Below are 18,469 nucleotides of genomic sequence, written 5' to 3' on the forward strand. Positions count from 1 at the left end.
TTTGAAAAAGAAAAGTTTAGGGAGGGGGAGACCACTACTGGTGGTCTAATTTTAATATTTCAAACAGCTGCTTATTAAAGATAGGTTGTTTGGACAGTTGTCATGGAAATAAGCCCCGCCCCTTAAACCTCCTCCTCACTTCGACCTGTCAGTAAGGGAGGGACAGTCCAGGCAGTTCTGTGCGTGTTCATTGTTTAGTAGTACTCAAAGCTGCCAGTGTGAGAGGATTTGGAAATCACGGGATCTGCTCAATACGAAAATGTTTTTTCGAGTCTTTCTCCATTTTATCAGGAGTCTTTCTGCCACTGCAGTGGATTTCCTTCCTGTGATGGTGCACCGGCTCCCAGGTAGGGGGTTTACCCTTTTCTCTTCCTCATCCTCCTCTTCTTGCCAGTCTGCACTTAGAATTCTGTGCCTCTTTCCTGAAGACTGCTGGGAGCTTCGGAAGCTTTCCGTCGTGTGTGCCTTAGATTAGACAGCAATTCCGCAGAGTCCCGGAAGTTAAAGAAGGCTGAGTTAGGATTGTTTCCTCATGGTCAGGGATACAGTCTTCACATTTGCATATTTTATGCAATATTTAGGGCAGGATTCAGGGGCTTGGGATTCTTTGGGATTTGCAATAATAAGAATATTCAATATTTAGGCTTTTCTAAATTGAAAAATCACTGCCACACGTTCTAATGTAGTTGTTTGGTTTCTCTACTTGCATTTTGTGGGGACTGCCTTAAAACTCATTTATTGTTTTATAGCCTTCTACTATGGCTACCATTGTTACATGATTTTATTTATAGAAATTGGCTGATCTAGAACTTTCAGGAATCATACTAATATGCACTATAAATTTTAAAATTACTTAATGTAGTAATTTAATGTTTGCAGTATGCAAGGGAATGTATTACGTGCTGGAAGGAGAGGGGAGACAAGCACCAGACCCTGTACTCAAGGAGTACTGGTAGTATCATTTGTCATACAAGACAGATAAGATAAGGTCCATACAAGAGCTATAAACAGATGCTGTGAGTTCAGACTAAGGAGAATCAGTTCTTGCTGTAGGTAAGGCGAATGCTGTGTTTATAAAGCAGATGACATGGAAACTGGATCTTGAAGGATGAGTTAGGTGAGTGAATGTCATCTGAAGGAGTTGGGAAATATCCTAGATGAAGAAAATTGATTTGGAAGGGGGGAAATTAAAAATTCTATTTTGACATGTTGAAGGTCACCTGCCAGAAGTAATTGGTGAAATTAAGAGACTAGATGAGATTGCCAAGGGAGAGTGCTGAGATTAAAGATCCAAGGTAGGACCTTAGGAACATTCATGAAGTGATAAGGGAGACAAGGAGCCCCTAAAGGGAATTAACATTTGGAAAGCATCCAGTATCTTTATATTTGATTATGACGACAGACATAAACAGGAAGTATTAATCTCCTTTTATTTCCATTTTATCATTGAAAAACCTGAGGCTCAGAGACATTAAGTAACTTGCTCAAGGTTGTCAGCTAATAACTAATAAAACTAGCAGAATGCAGAGAATAGTTATAGGGCAGCAGAAAAGTTAGAATAGGACAGTGTCTCAGAAGCTACGAATAGAAAGGAGTTTAAGAAAGTGTTAACATCAAAGTCTATTGAAACTTTGAAGATCATGTAGCAGATTACCAACAGCATGCTATGGAGTATACAACATATAGACATGTAAATATTTTCTACAATGTAAAATGCTTAAATTCGTGTATCTCTACTTAAACAAATGCCCAATTAGGCCATTCAATTTACTTAAAAAAGTAAGATGAGTAAATTACATACCTGACCTTAGGGAATTTATTTTAATCTGAGAATAAGATAAATATGCATAATGTTAATAAAAATAGAGTAAGATGAATAACTGAGAGTTTTTCCTTCTCTGTCTTTTCAAAGCATCCTCTTTGTACTTCTAATACTATAGTTCCCAGATTTTAGTATGCCTAAGAACACCTACTTGCCCTTCCCCAGCGATTCTGACTTATTAGGACCAGAATGGAGTCCAGGAAACTGCATTTTAGCAGTAACACCAGGTCTTTCTGTTGCAAGCAGTCCTGTACCAGACTCTGAGAAACAATGCTGAAATAAAACACTTACAGTGTCAGTGATCTGTTTACTGGGCAGTCAGTTCTTTTATTTCAGGGTTCTAATGCTTTTTTTCCCTCAGCAGTACCAAGTACTTTGTCAAATGAATAAAATAAAGAAGATAATACACCTTATTGGACTATCATTAAAAGCTATGTAAATATAATAATAGCATTTTTTGAGTATTCTGTTCTAAAAGCTTTACATAAACTAACTCATTTATTACTTATAGCCTTAGAAGTAATATGAATTATCATTATCCCCATCTCAGAAAAGAGGAAACAGACCACAGAGAGGTGATAAGCGTCTTTCTCAAGGCTTCTTATTTGGGAGGGGGCACATTTGAAACCAACCAGCTGGAGCCAGGTAGAGCTCCAGCTCACACCCTTAAATATTACACTGTGCTGCCTCTTTTTTTTTTTTTTTTTTTTTTTTTGAGACGGAGTCTCACTCTGTCACCTGGGCTGGAGTACAGTGGCATGATCTTGGCTCACTGAAACCTCTGCCCTCTGAGTTCAAGCGATTCTCCTGCTTCAGCCTCCTGAGTAGCTGGGATTACAGGCAGCTGCCACTGATGTGTGTGTGTGTGTGTGTGTGTGTGTGTGTGTGTGTTTTTAGTAGAGACGAGGTTTCACCATCTTGGCCAGGCTTGTCTTGAACTCCTGATCTCGTGATCCACCTGCCTCGGCCTCCCAAAGTGCTGGGATTATAGGTGTGAGCCACTGTGCCCAGCCTACACTGTGCTGCCTCTTAAGGGAAATACTGTAACACTGGAGATAGACCTTGATCAATTAATGAATTTTTTTTTTTTTTCTTTTTGAGACAAAGTTTTGCTCTTGTTGCCTAGGCTGGAGAGCGGTGGTGCGATCTCGGCTCACTGCAACCTCTGTCTTCCGGATTCAAGAGATTCTCCTACCTCAGCTCCTGAGTAGCTGAGATTACAGGGGTCTGCCACAACGTCCGGCTAATTTTTTTGTATTTTTAGTAGAGATGGGCTTTCATTATGCTTCATTATGTTGGCCAGACTGACCTTGAACTCCTGACCTCGGGTGATCCACCCGCCTTGGCCTCCCAAAGTGCTGGGATTACAGGCGTGAGCCACCGTGCTCTGCTGGAATTTTCTTAGAACTAGAGATAAGGACATTGGGAAGGACATTCAGGGTGAAAGAGAATTTTATTTGAAAAATCAGGAAAGAATTAGGTTTGCCTCAATTGTTACATGTCATATAGGGGAGTAGAATGTCTCATGTGCTTCAAGCTGAATTTTTGAAAGATTTGAAAGAAATGGGATAGTAATAACTTGCTAAAAGAATGCAAATCTCATTTCTTAAGAGTAATAGTGTCCCTATGCGTCAGCTCATTTTTCTAGTCTAGATTTCTGAATCACTCTTAAACTTTTATGAGATAAAGAATTCTATTTTATAGCACTTAATTATTTATTTGACCACCCCTCTATGTTAGGCAGTACTGCCTTGTGAACACTCAGTAATGTTAAAATAATAGGGAAAGGTTTCAGTTCCTTATTATACAGTAATGATTTTTCGTGTGCCCTTTGCTCTTTAGGTAATTTCAGACTGGATATCACTGCATAATTTAATTTTTGACATCCTTCTACTGGAAAATGTCTTGCGTTTTCATGTATATGCCATTCAAATAAAAGGAATTAAATTTAAGATCTTATTAAAATCACAAGAATCGCTATGAAATCTTTGGAATCAGATTCTGGTATATCTAAATTACTGGGGTCAATGTAATTGGATAATATTGAATGGTGGTCATTTTTATAACAACGCGGTTGCTCTTAGCACATCTGGGGTTGGCATGTAACTTTATTCTTGTAAAAAGACAGGCATTGTTCAACTATGAGAAATGATACAAATAGTAACTGAAGTCCTAAGTTAGTTCTTAGGCAGATTAGTACTACAAGAAATAGAATTGTTGTGGGTTGAAAATGGAGAACCAAAGCGTTGATAGTCTGAGAATGAGGAAGGAGAGAGAAGAAATTTGGAGACCGTATTTGGTGTTAGGTTCACGTTTCCCTCAAGCTGCCAGTTGATGAGATTATTGTCTGTGGGAAACAGGCAAGTTTATAGAAGATTTGGTAAAATATTTTTTGTGCTTTTGGTTTCCTCTGCACAGTTTTCAAAAGGTACATGGGAAATACTCATCAGAAAAAAGCCATCTTTGGGCAGTGTCGGGGTCTGCCGTGTGTTGCACCGCTACTGACCACAGTGGAAGAGGCTCCACGGGGCATCTCTGCTCGAATCTGGGGACATTTTCCTAAGTGGCTCAATGGCTCTCTTCTGCGAATTGGACCTGGGAAATTCGAGTTTGGGAAGGATAAGTAAGCCTTGATTTTGGAGAACAACTTGGATTTCTTGGCATGGGCTGGTTCTATAAAATATGCATTAATATCTGCTTCCTCTGTGAGGTTAATATTGCCATTCCATCCCTTTGATTACAGATAAGGAAACTGTAGCCTAGAGGAGAAAAAAGGAGACTTTTAAAACAAAATGTCCTGCTTTTTCTGCTCTGTAGACTATTGTAAATTTGAAGCCCTCTGTAGTTTGTTCCAAAAGAAGAGAGATGTCAGAAGCTGTCTGTGTGATGACTGAGCTGTTTTCCTGCAAGTTCCTGAAGGAAGGGCAATGTCTCCTCATACCACTCTCTCCCTAACCCAGCACTTGCCAGACACAATGGTCTCTTTCAGTTCCTCAAACTGGGCACAGTTGTATCTGCTCAGCATCTTAGCATTAGTTCTCTCACCTATCTTCCCTAATCTTCCCAAGACTGGTCTTGTCATTCGGATGTCAACTCAAATCTCATGTCCTTTGAGGCTTTCCTGATCTCCCAACATAAAAATGCCAGCACAGTCATCCCTCAGTATTCACAGGGCATTGGTTAGAGGACCCCCCTAAATACCAGAATCCAAGTATGCTGAAGTCTCTTATATAAAATGCATATATTTGCTTTTAACCTATACATGTCCTCCCATATCTTTTAAATAATCTCTAGATTATATTATAATACTTAATACAATGCCTACACATACTTCATCCCCATGGAGTACTCAGCAAATTCAAGTTTTGCTTTGCAGAACTTTGTGGCTTTTTTTCCCCACAATATTTTTGACTCAAGAGATTGGTTAAATCCACAGATGTGGAGTCTATGGGTATGGAGGGCTGACTGTATTAATTACATTACCCATTTTAATTATCTACACAGCGTCATCAGTGTCTGGTATTTTTTTGTTTGTTATTTGAGCATTAAGCTCTGTTCCCCCATTGGAATGTAATTTGATGAGGGTAGAGATTTTTTTTCTAGTTCATCGTGTATCCCCACTACCTGTAACAGTGGTCTGCACCTAAATAGCATTCAATAAATAGACGTCAATGAATGAAAAACTCAGGCAGGCTGAGGAGCCTTGGGGCGGGGTGGGAAGGAGGACTGGCCGAGCCCTGGGTGTGGGGCAGAGTGCGTGTGTGTGGTGTGTCCCCGAGGGCAGGAAGGTGGCAAAGGGAGGCGAATCCGAGTGGGTGGAGGGAGGGGAAGGGCAGGAGGAGAAAAAGGTGGGAGGAGGACCAGGTGGAAGGGTGGCGGCTCACTCAGGACCCAGCAGGGGCAGTGCAATGAGTCTGGTGACCCTGTTCCTGAACGGCAGCCCCAAGAAGAGAAAGATAGTTGCTGTATATGGAACTTTATCTGATTTGCTTTCTGTGGCCAGCAGTAAACTTGGCATAAAAGCCACCAATGTGTATAATGGAAAAGGTAGACTGATTGATGATATTGCTTTGATCAGGGATGATGATGTTTTGTTTGTTTGTGAAGGAGAGCCATTTATTGATCCTCAGACAGATTCTAAGCCTCCTGAAGGATTGTTAGGATTCCACACAGACTGGCTGACACTGAATGTTGGAGGGCGGTACTTTACAACTACAGGGAGCACTTTAGTGAATAAAGAACCTGACGGTATGCTGGCCCACATATTTAAGGACAAAGGTGTCTAGGGAAATTAGCAAGATCATAGAGGAGCTTTCTTAACTGACCGAAGTCCTGAGTACTTTGAACCCATTTTGAACTACTTGCGTCATGGAAAGCTCATTGTAAATGATGGCATTAATTTATTGGGTGTGTTAGAAGAAGCAAGATTTTTTGGTATTGACTCATTGATTGAACACCTAGAAGTGGCAATAAAGAATTCTCAACCACTGGAGGATCATTCACCAATATCCCAAAAGGAATTTGTCCGATTTCTGCTAGCAACTCCAACCAAGTCAGAACTGCGATGCCAGGGTTTGAACTTCAGTGGTGCTGATCTTTCTTGTTTGGACCTTCGATACATTAACTTCAAAATGGCCAATTTAAGCCGCTGTAATCTTGCCCGTACAAATCTTTGCTGTGCAAATCTTGAACAAGCTGATCTCTCTGGATCAGTGCTAGACTGTGCAAATCTCCAGGGAATCAAGATGCTCTGTTCTAATGCAGAAGGAGCATCCCTGAAACTGTGTAATTTTGAGGATCCTTCTGGTCTTAAAGCCAATTTAGAAGATGCTAATCTGAAAGGTGTGGATATGGAGGGAAGTCAGATGACAGGAATTAACCTGAGAGTGGCTACATTAAAAAATGCAAAGTGAAGAACTGTAACCTCAGAGGAGCAACTCTGGCAGGAACTGATTTAGAGAACTGTGATCTGTCTGGGTGTGATCTTCAAGAAGCCAACCTGAGAGGAGCTGTATTTGAAGAGATGCTGACACCACTAACACATGTCACGAAGTGTCAGATGAGAATTTTAGGGACTGGAGGAAGATGTACAAGATAAAAGTGTATTCCTTATCACTTTTCTTTCTCTACCCACTCAGTTGTCTAGAAGAAATAACACTGTAAGGAAATTAAAAAAAAAAAATGTTTAGAGGATTATGCTTGTTCTCAGCGGTGCATAAGGAAAAAAACTGACTTTTTCCCCATATTCTGATTTTTAACAGAAAAGCACTCACTTAATAGATGTAGGGAAAACAGATATTTCTGCCTTTTGAATGGGGTAGAGGGGTTCACCTGGCTTTATGACCAGGAATAGTATCTATTATATTTGTTTTTAAATAGGCATGATGTGGAAATACCATCTTGGTTTGACATGCATTTGAGGATTTTAATTTATGGAAAACACAACATATGCAATTATATTTATTGAATACCTAGATGCAGTATGGATATTTAAATTGTTAAATCTTTATGAAAACTTGGAAAAGGTTGTTCAGGGTTATAAATAGCTTTAGTGATGCCTCCCCTCTTTAAATACCTGTCACAACATATGAATATGGTGAGATCAGACTCCCTAAGACTCTTTTCAGGTTCATTTTTATAATGTTTACTTTTTAGGAGAAAACAATAGCTGAATTAAAGTAATATCCAATTCTTTATTGACACACGGTGGAAAGAAAGACATCGTTGTGCATCACTGTCATTCCAAAGATAGAGTGGAACTCCGAATGGAGGAAGAACTTACCTATCACTACAACACTTATAAATGAGAATTTCTCAGAATTTCATTCTAGGCAAGTTTCAGTCAACACCAGACCAAGCAATTCTATTTACACTATTAGCCTAGTTTTCTGATACAATCATCACAAGCATAGGAAGATACTTCAAAACCAAAAAACCAAGGTGCATCATTAATATTCATTTAATTCAAATACCAAATAGCTTACATAGGGCCAGCTTAGAAATAGATACTAAATCCAGAGCTACTGCAATCAAAGCTTATATAAATGAATATGGTAGAGTTGTCTGCTAAAAGGCAATGTAATATAATTGCAGTTAGAACCCTACAGTGGGGAATGAGAATTTTTTTTTTTTTTTGAGACAGAATCTTACTCTGTCGCCCAGGCTGGAGTGCAGTGGTGCGATCTTGGCTCACTGCAAGCTCCACCTCCCGGGTTCACACACCATTCTCTTGCCTCAGCCTCCTGGGTAGCTGGGACTACAGGTGCCCACCACCATGCCCAGCTAATTTTGTGCATTTTTAGTAGAGACGGGGTTTCACCATGTTAGCCAGGATGGTCTTGATCTCCTGATCTCATGATCCGCCTGCCTCGGCCTCCCAAAGTGCTGAGATTACAGGTGTGAGCCACTGTGCCCAACCCAGGAATGAGGAATTTTAAACACATATTTGATTACAGCCACCAAAAAATATATACATCAAGTAAAAATAAAGGCATTTGGCTGCTCCAAGGTGTAATGCCAATCAGTCAGCACCTGTGATTCTTTTACATATATATATATATATACATATATATATATATATTTTTAAACAAATTTTAGCCCAATTTTCTTCAGTCATTATCTCTCTGCAGCAGCAGAGGAAGGGCCTGTACCTCTCTACTAGTAACCTGGTGTCCTTATTTCTGCCCCAAGAGAAGGGATATTATCTGTGTCCAGATGGGTTCTGAATTCTACAAACTCATCAACATGAGGCAAGGAATCATTGAAAACCACCTGTGTCTCCTTTGGGAGAATGACGTATCTTTAGTATTTAGGTAACTCATTCGTCTATATCTACATATGCAAAGCTTTCCTTAACAGTAAAGGGTACATATGCATAGTGGGAGGAGATCAGACCTTTACAAGTGAAGGAAAGCAACTTCAGAAATGAATTATTTTCTTTTTCTTATTTTTACCAAGACAGAGAAGTATTGTATTGAGAGATAATCTATTTTCATAATCAATATGTGCCTAAATTATATTTAAGTCATTTCACTCTGTACTATATTTTCAGGAATTATAGAATGTGTTATTCATTCATTTAAAGGTACCTCTGTAGAAATAACCTAACACTGCAGAAGGATTTGAAAGATCTAAACATGGTGTGCTTAGAAACTGCAGATTTTAGATCTAATGTATACTGCATTAATAAATGACATAGTGTTAAAAAAATAAATGAAAAACCAGTAACTCTTCAGTATAAATTTCCCTCAGTATCTACTAGGGACATGAAGCTATGTGACAAAACCTCTATGGCCAGGAAGGAATCTGCTTTGTTTTAAACATTGTTAAATATTAGAAACAATTTTTTATTATAAAAGTTTTACCCATATAAAACTTTTTAAAATATAGAAAAGGGAGGCTGGGGGAAGCATGTACCACCTGACACATCCTTTATTAGCACTTTGATGTATTTCCTGCCAGTCTTCCCCACTATTTCTATAGATTTGTTTTAAGTAATTACAATTATATGTAGTATTATTTGCCCTGCTGTAATAAAACTTCATACTATCATAAGCCTTTTTATTCATGTTGCTACCAAGTCTGAAAGATCATTATTTTTAATGGCTAGATGAATTCCAGGAATTACTGTTTTTTTTAAAAAAAAAATATTGTGGTAAAATATAGATAACATACAATTTACCATCTTAACCATTTTTATATGTAGAATTCAATGGCATTAAGTAGATTCATATGATTGTGCTACCATCCATTCACAGAACTCATTTTAACTTGCAAAACTGAAACCCTGTATCCACTGAACACTAATTTCCCATTCTTCCCTTCCTCTAACCCCTGGAAACCACCATTCTAGTTTCTGTTTGGTAAATCACCATGCCCTTTCCTCTGGGCCTGGTTGGAATTTGATCATGGTCCTTCTGTCTCTCATGGTCTGTTGTTGGAAACAGACCAAGAACTAGGGATGTTTAAAAAAAGACTATGAGGCAAGGAGAAGTAGAAGAGAAGGAGGGCAAAGGGAAGGAGGAGGAGAAACTTCTAACCCAACTCCCAGAGAATAAACAGCCTCTTACAGAGGGTATATGGTATTTCACCTGCTGCAGAAGGAGACGCTGTAATATATTGTTCAAACCAAGTAGCAGAACCACTCAGGGTCCAGGCTTGCCCCATAGGCCTCTTTGAAGATAAGAATCTTTGTGGGACAAGTGGATGGCATGGCTGGCCCTCACAAGTGTCTACTTTGTCCTCAAATCAGTTTCTTCAGAGTCGGTGGTGGGCATTTATAGCAGGAACAAAGTCTTGCCTTCCCCTTGGACAGATATCTTCAGGTCAAAGGGGGACAGACACTCAGTTTAGTGGTTGGCTGCCAAGACAGGACCTACAGGGAGAGGCAGTGACCTAGGGAAGGGCAGTGTAACCCTTCACCTGTGGATAAGAATAGCCCTGCTCACATGTGAAGCTCTGGTCACTCTGTTAGATGCCATTTAACATATTCATGTCAGCACGCAGACACAGTGATGACATGCCAAAGGCCTATCTTCAATTAAATTGTTTTCATCAGTGATTAAATTGAAGACATACTAGTTTTTAAAATTATGTGAAGACTGGGTGTGGTTTATCACACCTATAATCCCAGTGCTTTGGGAGGCCAAGGCAGGAGGATGGCTTGAGGCCAGGAGTTCGAGGCTAGCCTGGGTAACATAGCAAGACTCCATCTCTACAAAAAATAAAAATTAAACAAAAGTAAAAAGAATAAAGTTACATGATTTGGGCAGAATGTTAAATAGCGTCAGCACCTTTAGTCTCTACCATTCTCTAGACAGGACTTCAGGATCCATAGTCTAGGCTCCCAGTTCCTGGACTGTCCCCACTGTAAGGATTGTCCCCCTCTGTGCCACTTCGACAAGGCCACATACCGAGGCCACACTTGGAACTTACTCTGCAGAATTTCGCCACCCCTGAAATCTTGAACTCTGAAACTCTACTCTGCTCAAAACCCCGGTTTTCACAGTCCTACATTCCCATTAAACTTATTTTTTCATTCCATCAAGTTCTCCTTTCCTTCCTGTCCTCTACCTTCTTAAGGCTTATCCACTCTCTTAATTTCTTCTCCCTGGCCCAGACTTTACCATCAGTCACTTCAAGCACTTCGAACACCACGCTCACTTCCTTTGCCCCGGTGGTCACTGCCTCTCCTCTGATTATTTTCAGTCCTAGATTGGCCTATCCTTGGTTTCCCCTGCTCATGGCCCAGGCCTGCTGAGCAGGTCTAGAGCAAATCACACAACCTTGCTGATTGATCCAATTACAAATGATGATTTCCAGTCCTAGCTGAGTGCTTGGTGCTGCCAGGAATCTTTAGCAGTCAGTGTTGTTTCCAGCTTCTCACAGGGTCTGCTGCAAGTCTCTGACCCTTTCCTGAGGCCTCCTTTATTCTCCCTGTCCCTTTCACCCTCAGCAGATAAACTGGCCTACTTCATAGGAAGGAATGACTTGTGGGGCAGCTGCATTTGAACTCCTTCAGCTTCCCTCTTCCCACCCCCACACTTCGTCCCTCAGTATTCACAGGGCATTGGTTAGAGGACCCCCCTAAATACCAGAATCCAAGTATGCTGAAGTCTGTTATATAAAAATGCATATATTCGCTTGTAACCTACATACGTCCTCCCATATCTTTTAAATCATCTCTAGATTATTTTATAATACTTTATACAATGCCTACACATACTTCATTCCCATGGATTTGTCTTAGTACTCAGCAAATTCAAGTTTTGTTTTGATCCTGATCAGAGGACGCAGCCCTCTTCCTCTTCTCTGAAACCTTGATGCATCATGATCTCTCCCATTTCCTTCTCTGCCAAATAACTTTGGAGCTCACCTTACCTTTTGGGATGCTGTAGAGCCCAGGAGTTAGTGTCATCACTGAACTCAAACCCTTGTTCTGTCACTGAGCAGCCCTGAGACTGTGGGCATATTGCTCTGAACCTTGGTTTCCACATCTGTAAATTGGGAAAAATATTCCCTTGCAGGGTCAATGTGAAGGGAGAATATATGTATAAGGGATGTAGCAAAGAGCTTAGCACAATACCTGACATGTAGTAAGTGCTCGGTAGATGGCAGTTGTCCCATTGGCAAGCTTATACCTAGATACTCTCAGACGTGGATCTCCCACCCCGCCCCCAGCTCTTGGGCTCTAGACCTGTGTTTTGCCAACTGGCTGTGGAACATCCATACTCTGGTGTTCTACAAATAGCTCAGACTCTCAAAACCGAGCCATTGACTTTTCCCCGGTACTTGTTCTTCATGTCTTCTCCATCCCGGTTAAAGTATCACCAGGCAGCCAGTCATTCAGGCCTGACTTTTTGGACCCTCTCTTTTTGTCGCTGCCTATCCTATCAGTCATCTCTGACTTGTTTCTGGAGTTTGTCCTTTGCTCCCTGGTGCTGCTTCAGTTTAGGTGCTTATCTTTTCTTGCTTGAATCATTGCCTGGGCTCCTCGTTGGCTTCTTCAGTCTGCATGCTGTTCTTTCTATTCCAAGATGCCAGTCACAGTTTCGCTCTCCTGTTTCACAACTTCACACTTGCCTGTTGAAGGTCATTAAGCCTTAGTCTAAGTGCTGGTGATGTGGGCTGATCTGTTTCTCCAACATTATCACGTGCCACTGACAGCTCCGCTCACACGCTACCCCCTCAACTGGCTGTTCCTCTAAGATACTATATGTCTTTTGACCCTTCCCCCTTCCATCACCTCTGCCCTTGTCCCCTCTGCAATTGGCAGACATCCGTAAAGAACCAGTCAAATGTCGCCTTTCTTGTTGACCTTTTCCTGATTCCCCCAGCTTTCCATCCTGTTGCTCCTTCTCTGCATAAATAGCTTTTTTTTTTTTTTTAAGTTTCTCCCTTGTAGCAGCAATCACTTTGTATCTGTTATTTATGTGCCTGTAAGTGCTGACCTTGGCACAATGCCTGGCAGATAGTAGGGACTCAAGCATATGTTGACTTGAATAAATGAATGCATGGAATGACAGGATATCTTGAGATAGAATCTAACAAATTGAAATATATTAAGTAGCAAAAATTCTTGAAATTATTGTAACTTTTTTTGAAAAATACTACCAAAGTAGACAAACCATTAGTTAACATGATCAAGAAGAAAAAGTGAAAAGGCATGAATATACAAAGTATGAAACGACAATGGAGAAGAAATAATTGAAACAGAAAAAAATTAATTACAAGAGACTTTGAAGGCCTTTATGCAAATACATTTGAAAGCCTTGATAAAATGGATAATTCTATAGGGAAAGCAGATTACCAAAATTGATGGAGGCCAGGTGTGGTGGCTCATGCCTGTAATCCCAGCACTTTGGGAAGTCAAGGCAGGATAACCTTAGCACTTTGGGAGGGTGAGGCAGGAGGATTGCTTGAGGAAAGGAGTTCGAGACCAGTCTGGGCAACATAGCCAGACCTTGTCTGTATAAAAAGGAAAAGAAAAAGAATTAAACAAAATTGATAGAGAGGGAAGTTTTTTATTTTTCTATTTTTTTCTATTTTTGTTTTATTTTTTATTTTTGAGAGGGACCCTCGCTCTGTCGCCCAGGCCAGAGTACAGTGGTGCAATCTCGGCTCACTGCAAGCTCTGCCTCCCAGGTTCACGCCGTTCTCCTGTGTCAGCCTCCCGAGTAGCTGGGACTACAGGTGCCTGCCACCACACCTGGTTAAATTTTTTTGTATTTTTAGTAGAGACAGGTTTCACCGTGTTAACCAGGATGGTCTTGATCTCCTGACCTCATGATCCGCCCACCTTGTCTCCCAAAGTGCTGGGATTACAAGCGTGAGCCACCATGCCTGGCCTTAGAGAGGGAAGTTTTACGTAGACCAGTTTCTCTAGAAGAAATAGGAACCTTATTAAAGAATTATTTCTCAAAAAAATTACCAAGCCCAGATTATTTCACAGATGAATTCTACCAGACCTTCAAATGTGAGATAGTCCCAATACTTTCTAAATTATTTCAGAGCATCAAAAATGAAGGAAACTTCCCAGTTGTTTTTATAAAGGAAGCATCATGTTAATATCTAAATATGACAAAGATCATGGAAAAAAGTAAACTGCAGACTAATATTATTTGTGAATATCCATGATAAAGTACAAAATAGGCCAAATACTGTGGCTTACACCTATAATCCCAGCACTTTCTGAGGCAGGAGGATTTCTTGAGGCCTGGAGCTGGAGATTAGCCTGGGCAACATAGTGAGACTCCATCTTTACAAAAAAATTAAAAAATAGACAAGTGTGGTGGCATGTCCCTGTAGTCCCAGCTTTCTTGGGAGGCTGAGGTGGGAGGATCACTTCAGCCCAGAATTGAGGATGCAGTGAGCTATGACAGTGCCACTGCACTCCAGTCTGGGCCACAGAACAAGATCCTGTCTCTTAAAAAAAGTACAAAATATATAATACTGTTATAGCACTAATAAATATTTTGTTAAGAAACAGAATTCAATACCACATTAAAAATAAAATTATGAGCAGATGGGATTAATTTCAAGATTACAAAGTAGGCTTGTTATTAGTGAATTCATTAATACAATACAAATACACCATATTAATAAGTTCCAGGAAAAATAATCACAGAATTATCTCCATAGACGTTGAAAAAGCTTTTGTGAAAATTAAACATCCACTCTTCCTAAAAATTGCTTAAGAAAATAGGTTTTGGCTGGGCACAGTGCTCATGCCTGTAATCCCTACAATTTGGGACGCCGAGGTGGGTGGATCATGAGGTCAGGAGATCAAGACCATCCTGACTAACATGGTGAAACCCCGTATCTACTAAAAATACAAAAAATTAGCTGGGTGTGATGGCACGTGCTTGTGATCCCAGCTACTCAGGAGGCTGTGGTAGGAGAATCGCTTGAACCCGGGAGGCAGAGGTTGCAAGAGCAAGATTGCGCCACTGCACTGCCAGCTGGGCTACAGAGTGAGACTCCGTCTCAAAAAAAAGAAAATAGGGTTTGTTGGATAGTTTCTAAATATGATTTTATATGTATGTGTTTCTTAATGTATATATATCTTGGTATATGTATATAATATATATAATAAATATCTTATATAACTCTATCTATTATATCTTGGTGCTACAAGCAGTAATACTACATTGGAAAATATACGAATATTTTCTTCAAGTCCAGACACAGGAAAGAATGATCAGTATCTTCACTACTGTTCAACACTGTACCAGATGTAAGCAATGCAATTAGATGAAAGACATTGACCAGAGGCACAAGGACTAGTAAAGTAAAATTATCTCTTTTTGCAGATCATATAATATTACTATTTTATCATATTAATATAATAACCATATTGATCCTGGAAAAGCATAGAGGATCAATGATAAAACTAAATTTAATAATAAAAGGTGAGGTCACAGGATATAAAATTAACATACTGAAATAATATCCTTCATATATGCAAACAATAATCAGAGAACATAATGGTAGGGAAACTTCATTTACAATTGCAACAAAGAAGATTAAATACTTCGCAATGAATTTAAAAATGTGCAAACTTTAAAACACTCCTGGAAGATAAATTCGAATAAATGGAAAGACCATCCCCTGTTTTTGAACAGAGTGATTCAACATCATAGAGATGTCCCAGTTCTCCCTGAGTCAATTTATAAATCTAATACAATCTTAATAAAAATTCTAACAAGCTGTTTAAGAAAGTTGGACCAACTGATACTAAAAGTTCATATAGCACAGTAAATATGTAAGAATTGACAAGAAAACACTAAAATTTTTTTTCAGAGGGAGCAACTAGCCCTACCAGATATTAAAATATACCATAAAGCCTTTACAATTAAAACATTGTGATATTGGTGCAGGAAAGGACCAATATAGATTAGAAAGACCAGAAGTAAACCCAGGAATTTACGGACATTTAGTTATCTGATAATAGTGGCATCCCAAATCACTGGGTTAAAGACTTTTTCTTTTTTCTTTCCTACAATTAAAAAAATTTTGGTAAAATACATATAACACAAAATTTACCATCCTAACCATTTTTAAGACTACAGTTAAGTAGTGGTAAGTATATTCATCTTGTCATGAAACAGATCTTTAGAACTTTTTCATTTTGTGAAATGGAAACTCTATATTCATTAAGCAGCAATTCTTTATTTCTCCTTCCTCCTATTAACCACCGTTCTACCTTCTGTTTCTATGAACTTGACTACTTTAAATACCTTATATAAGTGGAATCATACAGTATTTGTCTTTTTACGACTGGTGTATTTCATATCACATAATGTCCTCAATGGTTCCTTCATGTTGTAACATGTGACAGGATTTCCTTCATTTTAAAGGATAAGTAATATTCCAGTATATGTTTTGGGGAGACAAAATTTTCCCTCTTACCTCTTAGGGTCTCCAGCTGAGCCCAAGAATTAAACGGACGTAGGACAGATTAACGAGAGAAAAGCATACAAATTTTATTTAGTAAGTTTTACGTGTACCTTGGAACCACTCCTCCCCCAAGAAAAATGAAGAGCCAAAGAATAAGTTAGGGCTGAAAGCTTGTAGTAGGTTGGACAAAGAGTAGTAAATGGTGAAAATGTGACAAGACAAAGGAGTTTGGGCTAGGGCAGTTAATTGTGTGAAAGTGACCATGAAGATAAAGGTTAGTTTAACAAGGTTCGTTTGCACAGATCTTTCTCATTTTCTCAGCCTCAACTCCCTACCTTTGGTGATATAAATATCTTCTTTCCTTCCGGTACAGGGAGGGCACCCTTCACATGGGAGTTTTATTCCTGCTTTCAGGAAGGAATAAAGAGGGTCAGAGTGCCCTTCATGCATCGGCTGTTTTTCAAGTACCTTTTAACTCAAAATAATCGGTATGTCAAAGTGGCATATTTTGGCGTAGCATCCTCTGAACCCTTACAGTGTAAACATTTTGTTCATGCATTCAACCACTGATGGACACTTGAGTTGCTTCCACCCTTTGGCTATTGTGAATGATGCTGCTGTGAACATGGATATACAAGTATCTCTTCCAGTCTCTGCTTTCAGGAACCATTGCCTTTTAAGACAATGATGTTAGCTTTGTTTATCCATACTGAAGGTATTAAGCATTCAATGTGTTAAGCATATGAAAGAAGAGACCATATAATAAACCATTTAAAAAGTGAAACCACAAACTTTTCCTTACAGTTTTCAATGTTTAACTGTTTAAGTAGATCATTCCTAAGGTGTAATCATATGGACAAAAATGATTAGGAAGGACAGTTATCTTATTTGTCTACTTTAGCATAATCTTGATAAAGTTGAAAAATTTTAAAGTAAATGGAAACTTTAATACATATAAGATATGAAGATAACTATTTCTAAAAGCTTAGGAACTCTTTCTTTTTTTATTTTTATTTTTAATGAGACGCGGTTTTGCTATGTTGCCCAGGCTAGTCTCAAGCAATCCACCTGCCTCAGCCTCCTAAATTGCTGGGCTTACAGGTGTGAGCCACTGTGCCCGGCCTGGAACTCATTCTGATTAGGTAAATGTCAGGCATCCCATATCCTCTCATGCTATTATCTTAGCCATGGAGTAAATATTAGAATTTTCTCAGGATTCACCACAATAGGGGTTTTCTAAAATGTGAGGGTTTTTTTTTTTTTTTTTAACAAGGATAAGGGTCAGGAGAATGTAAATTATTCTTTCCTTTTATACCTAGGACATACCCAAAATGCTATCCTCCCATAATTTCAAGTTCTCTGACTAATCAGGTTGTGCTGGGAACCTGTCCCATTTCCTTATCTTTATATTTGAAATGAAGATCTATCACTCTTTCCCTCATTTTTATCCCATGTTTTCTTACTAATATTTATTTATCTATTTTCTCCTGTTTGAAGGTACAATCATTGGTTTGATGGGATGGCACTGCTTCACCAGTTCAGGATGGCAAAGGGCACAGTGACATACAGGAGCAAGTTTCTACAGAGTGATACATATAAGGCCAACAGTGCTAAAAACCGAATTGTGATGTCAGAATTCGGCACACTGGCTCTCCCGGATCCATGCAAGAATGTTTTTGAACGTTTCATGTCCAGGTTTGAGCTGCCTGGTAAAGCTGCAGGTGATAGTGATGATTATTTAAACTATTATGATATATACCATCTATACAAACACAAATCTTGAAAATAGATTTTTTTTGTATATATGAGAGGATGTTGAAATTGCTTTCTTCCTTTGAATGTGTGCTTAGCATCTGCTACAGTAAGCATGGTACTTAAATAACTCTAGGGTTTGGTTTCAGCCATGACTGACAACACTAATGTCAACTATGTGCGGTACAAGGGTGATTACTACCTCTGCACTGAGACCAACTTTATGAATAAAGTCGACATTGATACTCTGGAAAAGACAGAAAAGGTAAAGTACAGGTAAAAAAATGAATAAAATAGATCCTAACATTTCTTTCCATTCGAAATACTTTTTAGAGTAGTGTATATCAAGAAGAAATTGGAGCCTTAACTATACAAAAACAAAGTTATTCATGATGCAGGTCACCTTTACCCTCTGGTCTGACGGCCTCTGGGTTGGTTTTCCTTAAATATAATTCTAAACTCCTTCCTTAGTCCTAACATCTGAAGGCTAGGGTAAAG

At 39.2% G+C, this 18,469-nt stretch overlaps 1 protein-coding gene and 1 pseudogene across 3 annotated transcripts in view; both read left to right on the top strand.

The window, feature by feature from the left end:
* Positions 1-138: 138 nt before the first annotated feature.
* The window catches only part of BCO2 (beta-carotene oxygenase 2), a 46,363-nt gene continuing 28,032 nt past the window's right edge, over positions 139-18,469 (top strand). For 2 of the 3 annotated variants that reach the window (XM_023208244.3, XM_023208243.1), the window contains exons 1-4: positions 139-347; positions 4,241-4,445; positions 17,717-17,940; positions 18,121-18,236. In XM_023208244.3, coding sequence (XP_023064012.1) covers positions 260-347; positions 4,241-4,445; positions 17,717-17,940; positions 18,121-18,236 — 633 coding nt within the window. In that variant the 5' untranslated portion in view covers positions 139-259. Of the gene's footprint in view, positions 348-413; positions 1,118-4,240; positions 4,446-17,716; positions 17,941-18,120; positions 18,237-18,469 lie in introns of those variants that run through there. The other variant, XM_023208245.1, reaches the window with a different exon arrangement.
* Positions 5,731-6,885, top strand: LOC111540140 (annotated as a pseudogene).

This window comes from Piliocolobus tephrosceles, chromosome 13, assembly GCF_002776525.5.
Source record: "Piliocolobus tephrosceles isolate RC106 chromosome 13, ASM277652v3, whole genome shotgun sequence".
NCBI classification, from domain to species: domain Eukaryota; kingdom Metazoa; phylum Chordata; class Mammalia; order Primates; family Cercopithecidae; genus Piliocolobus; species Piliocolobus tephrosceles.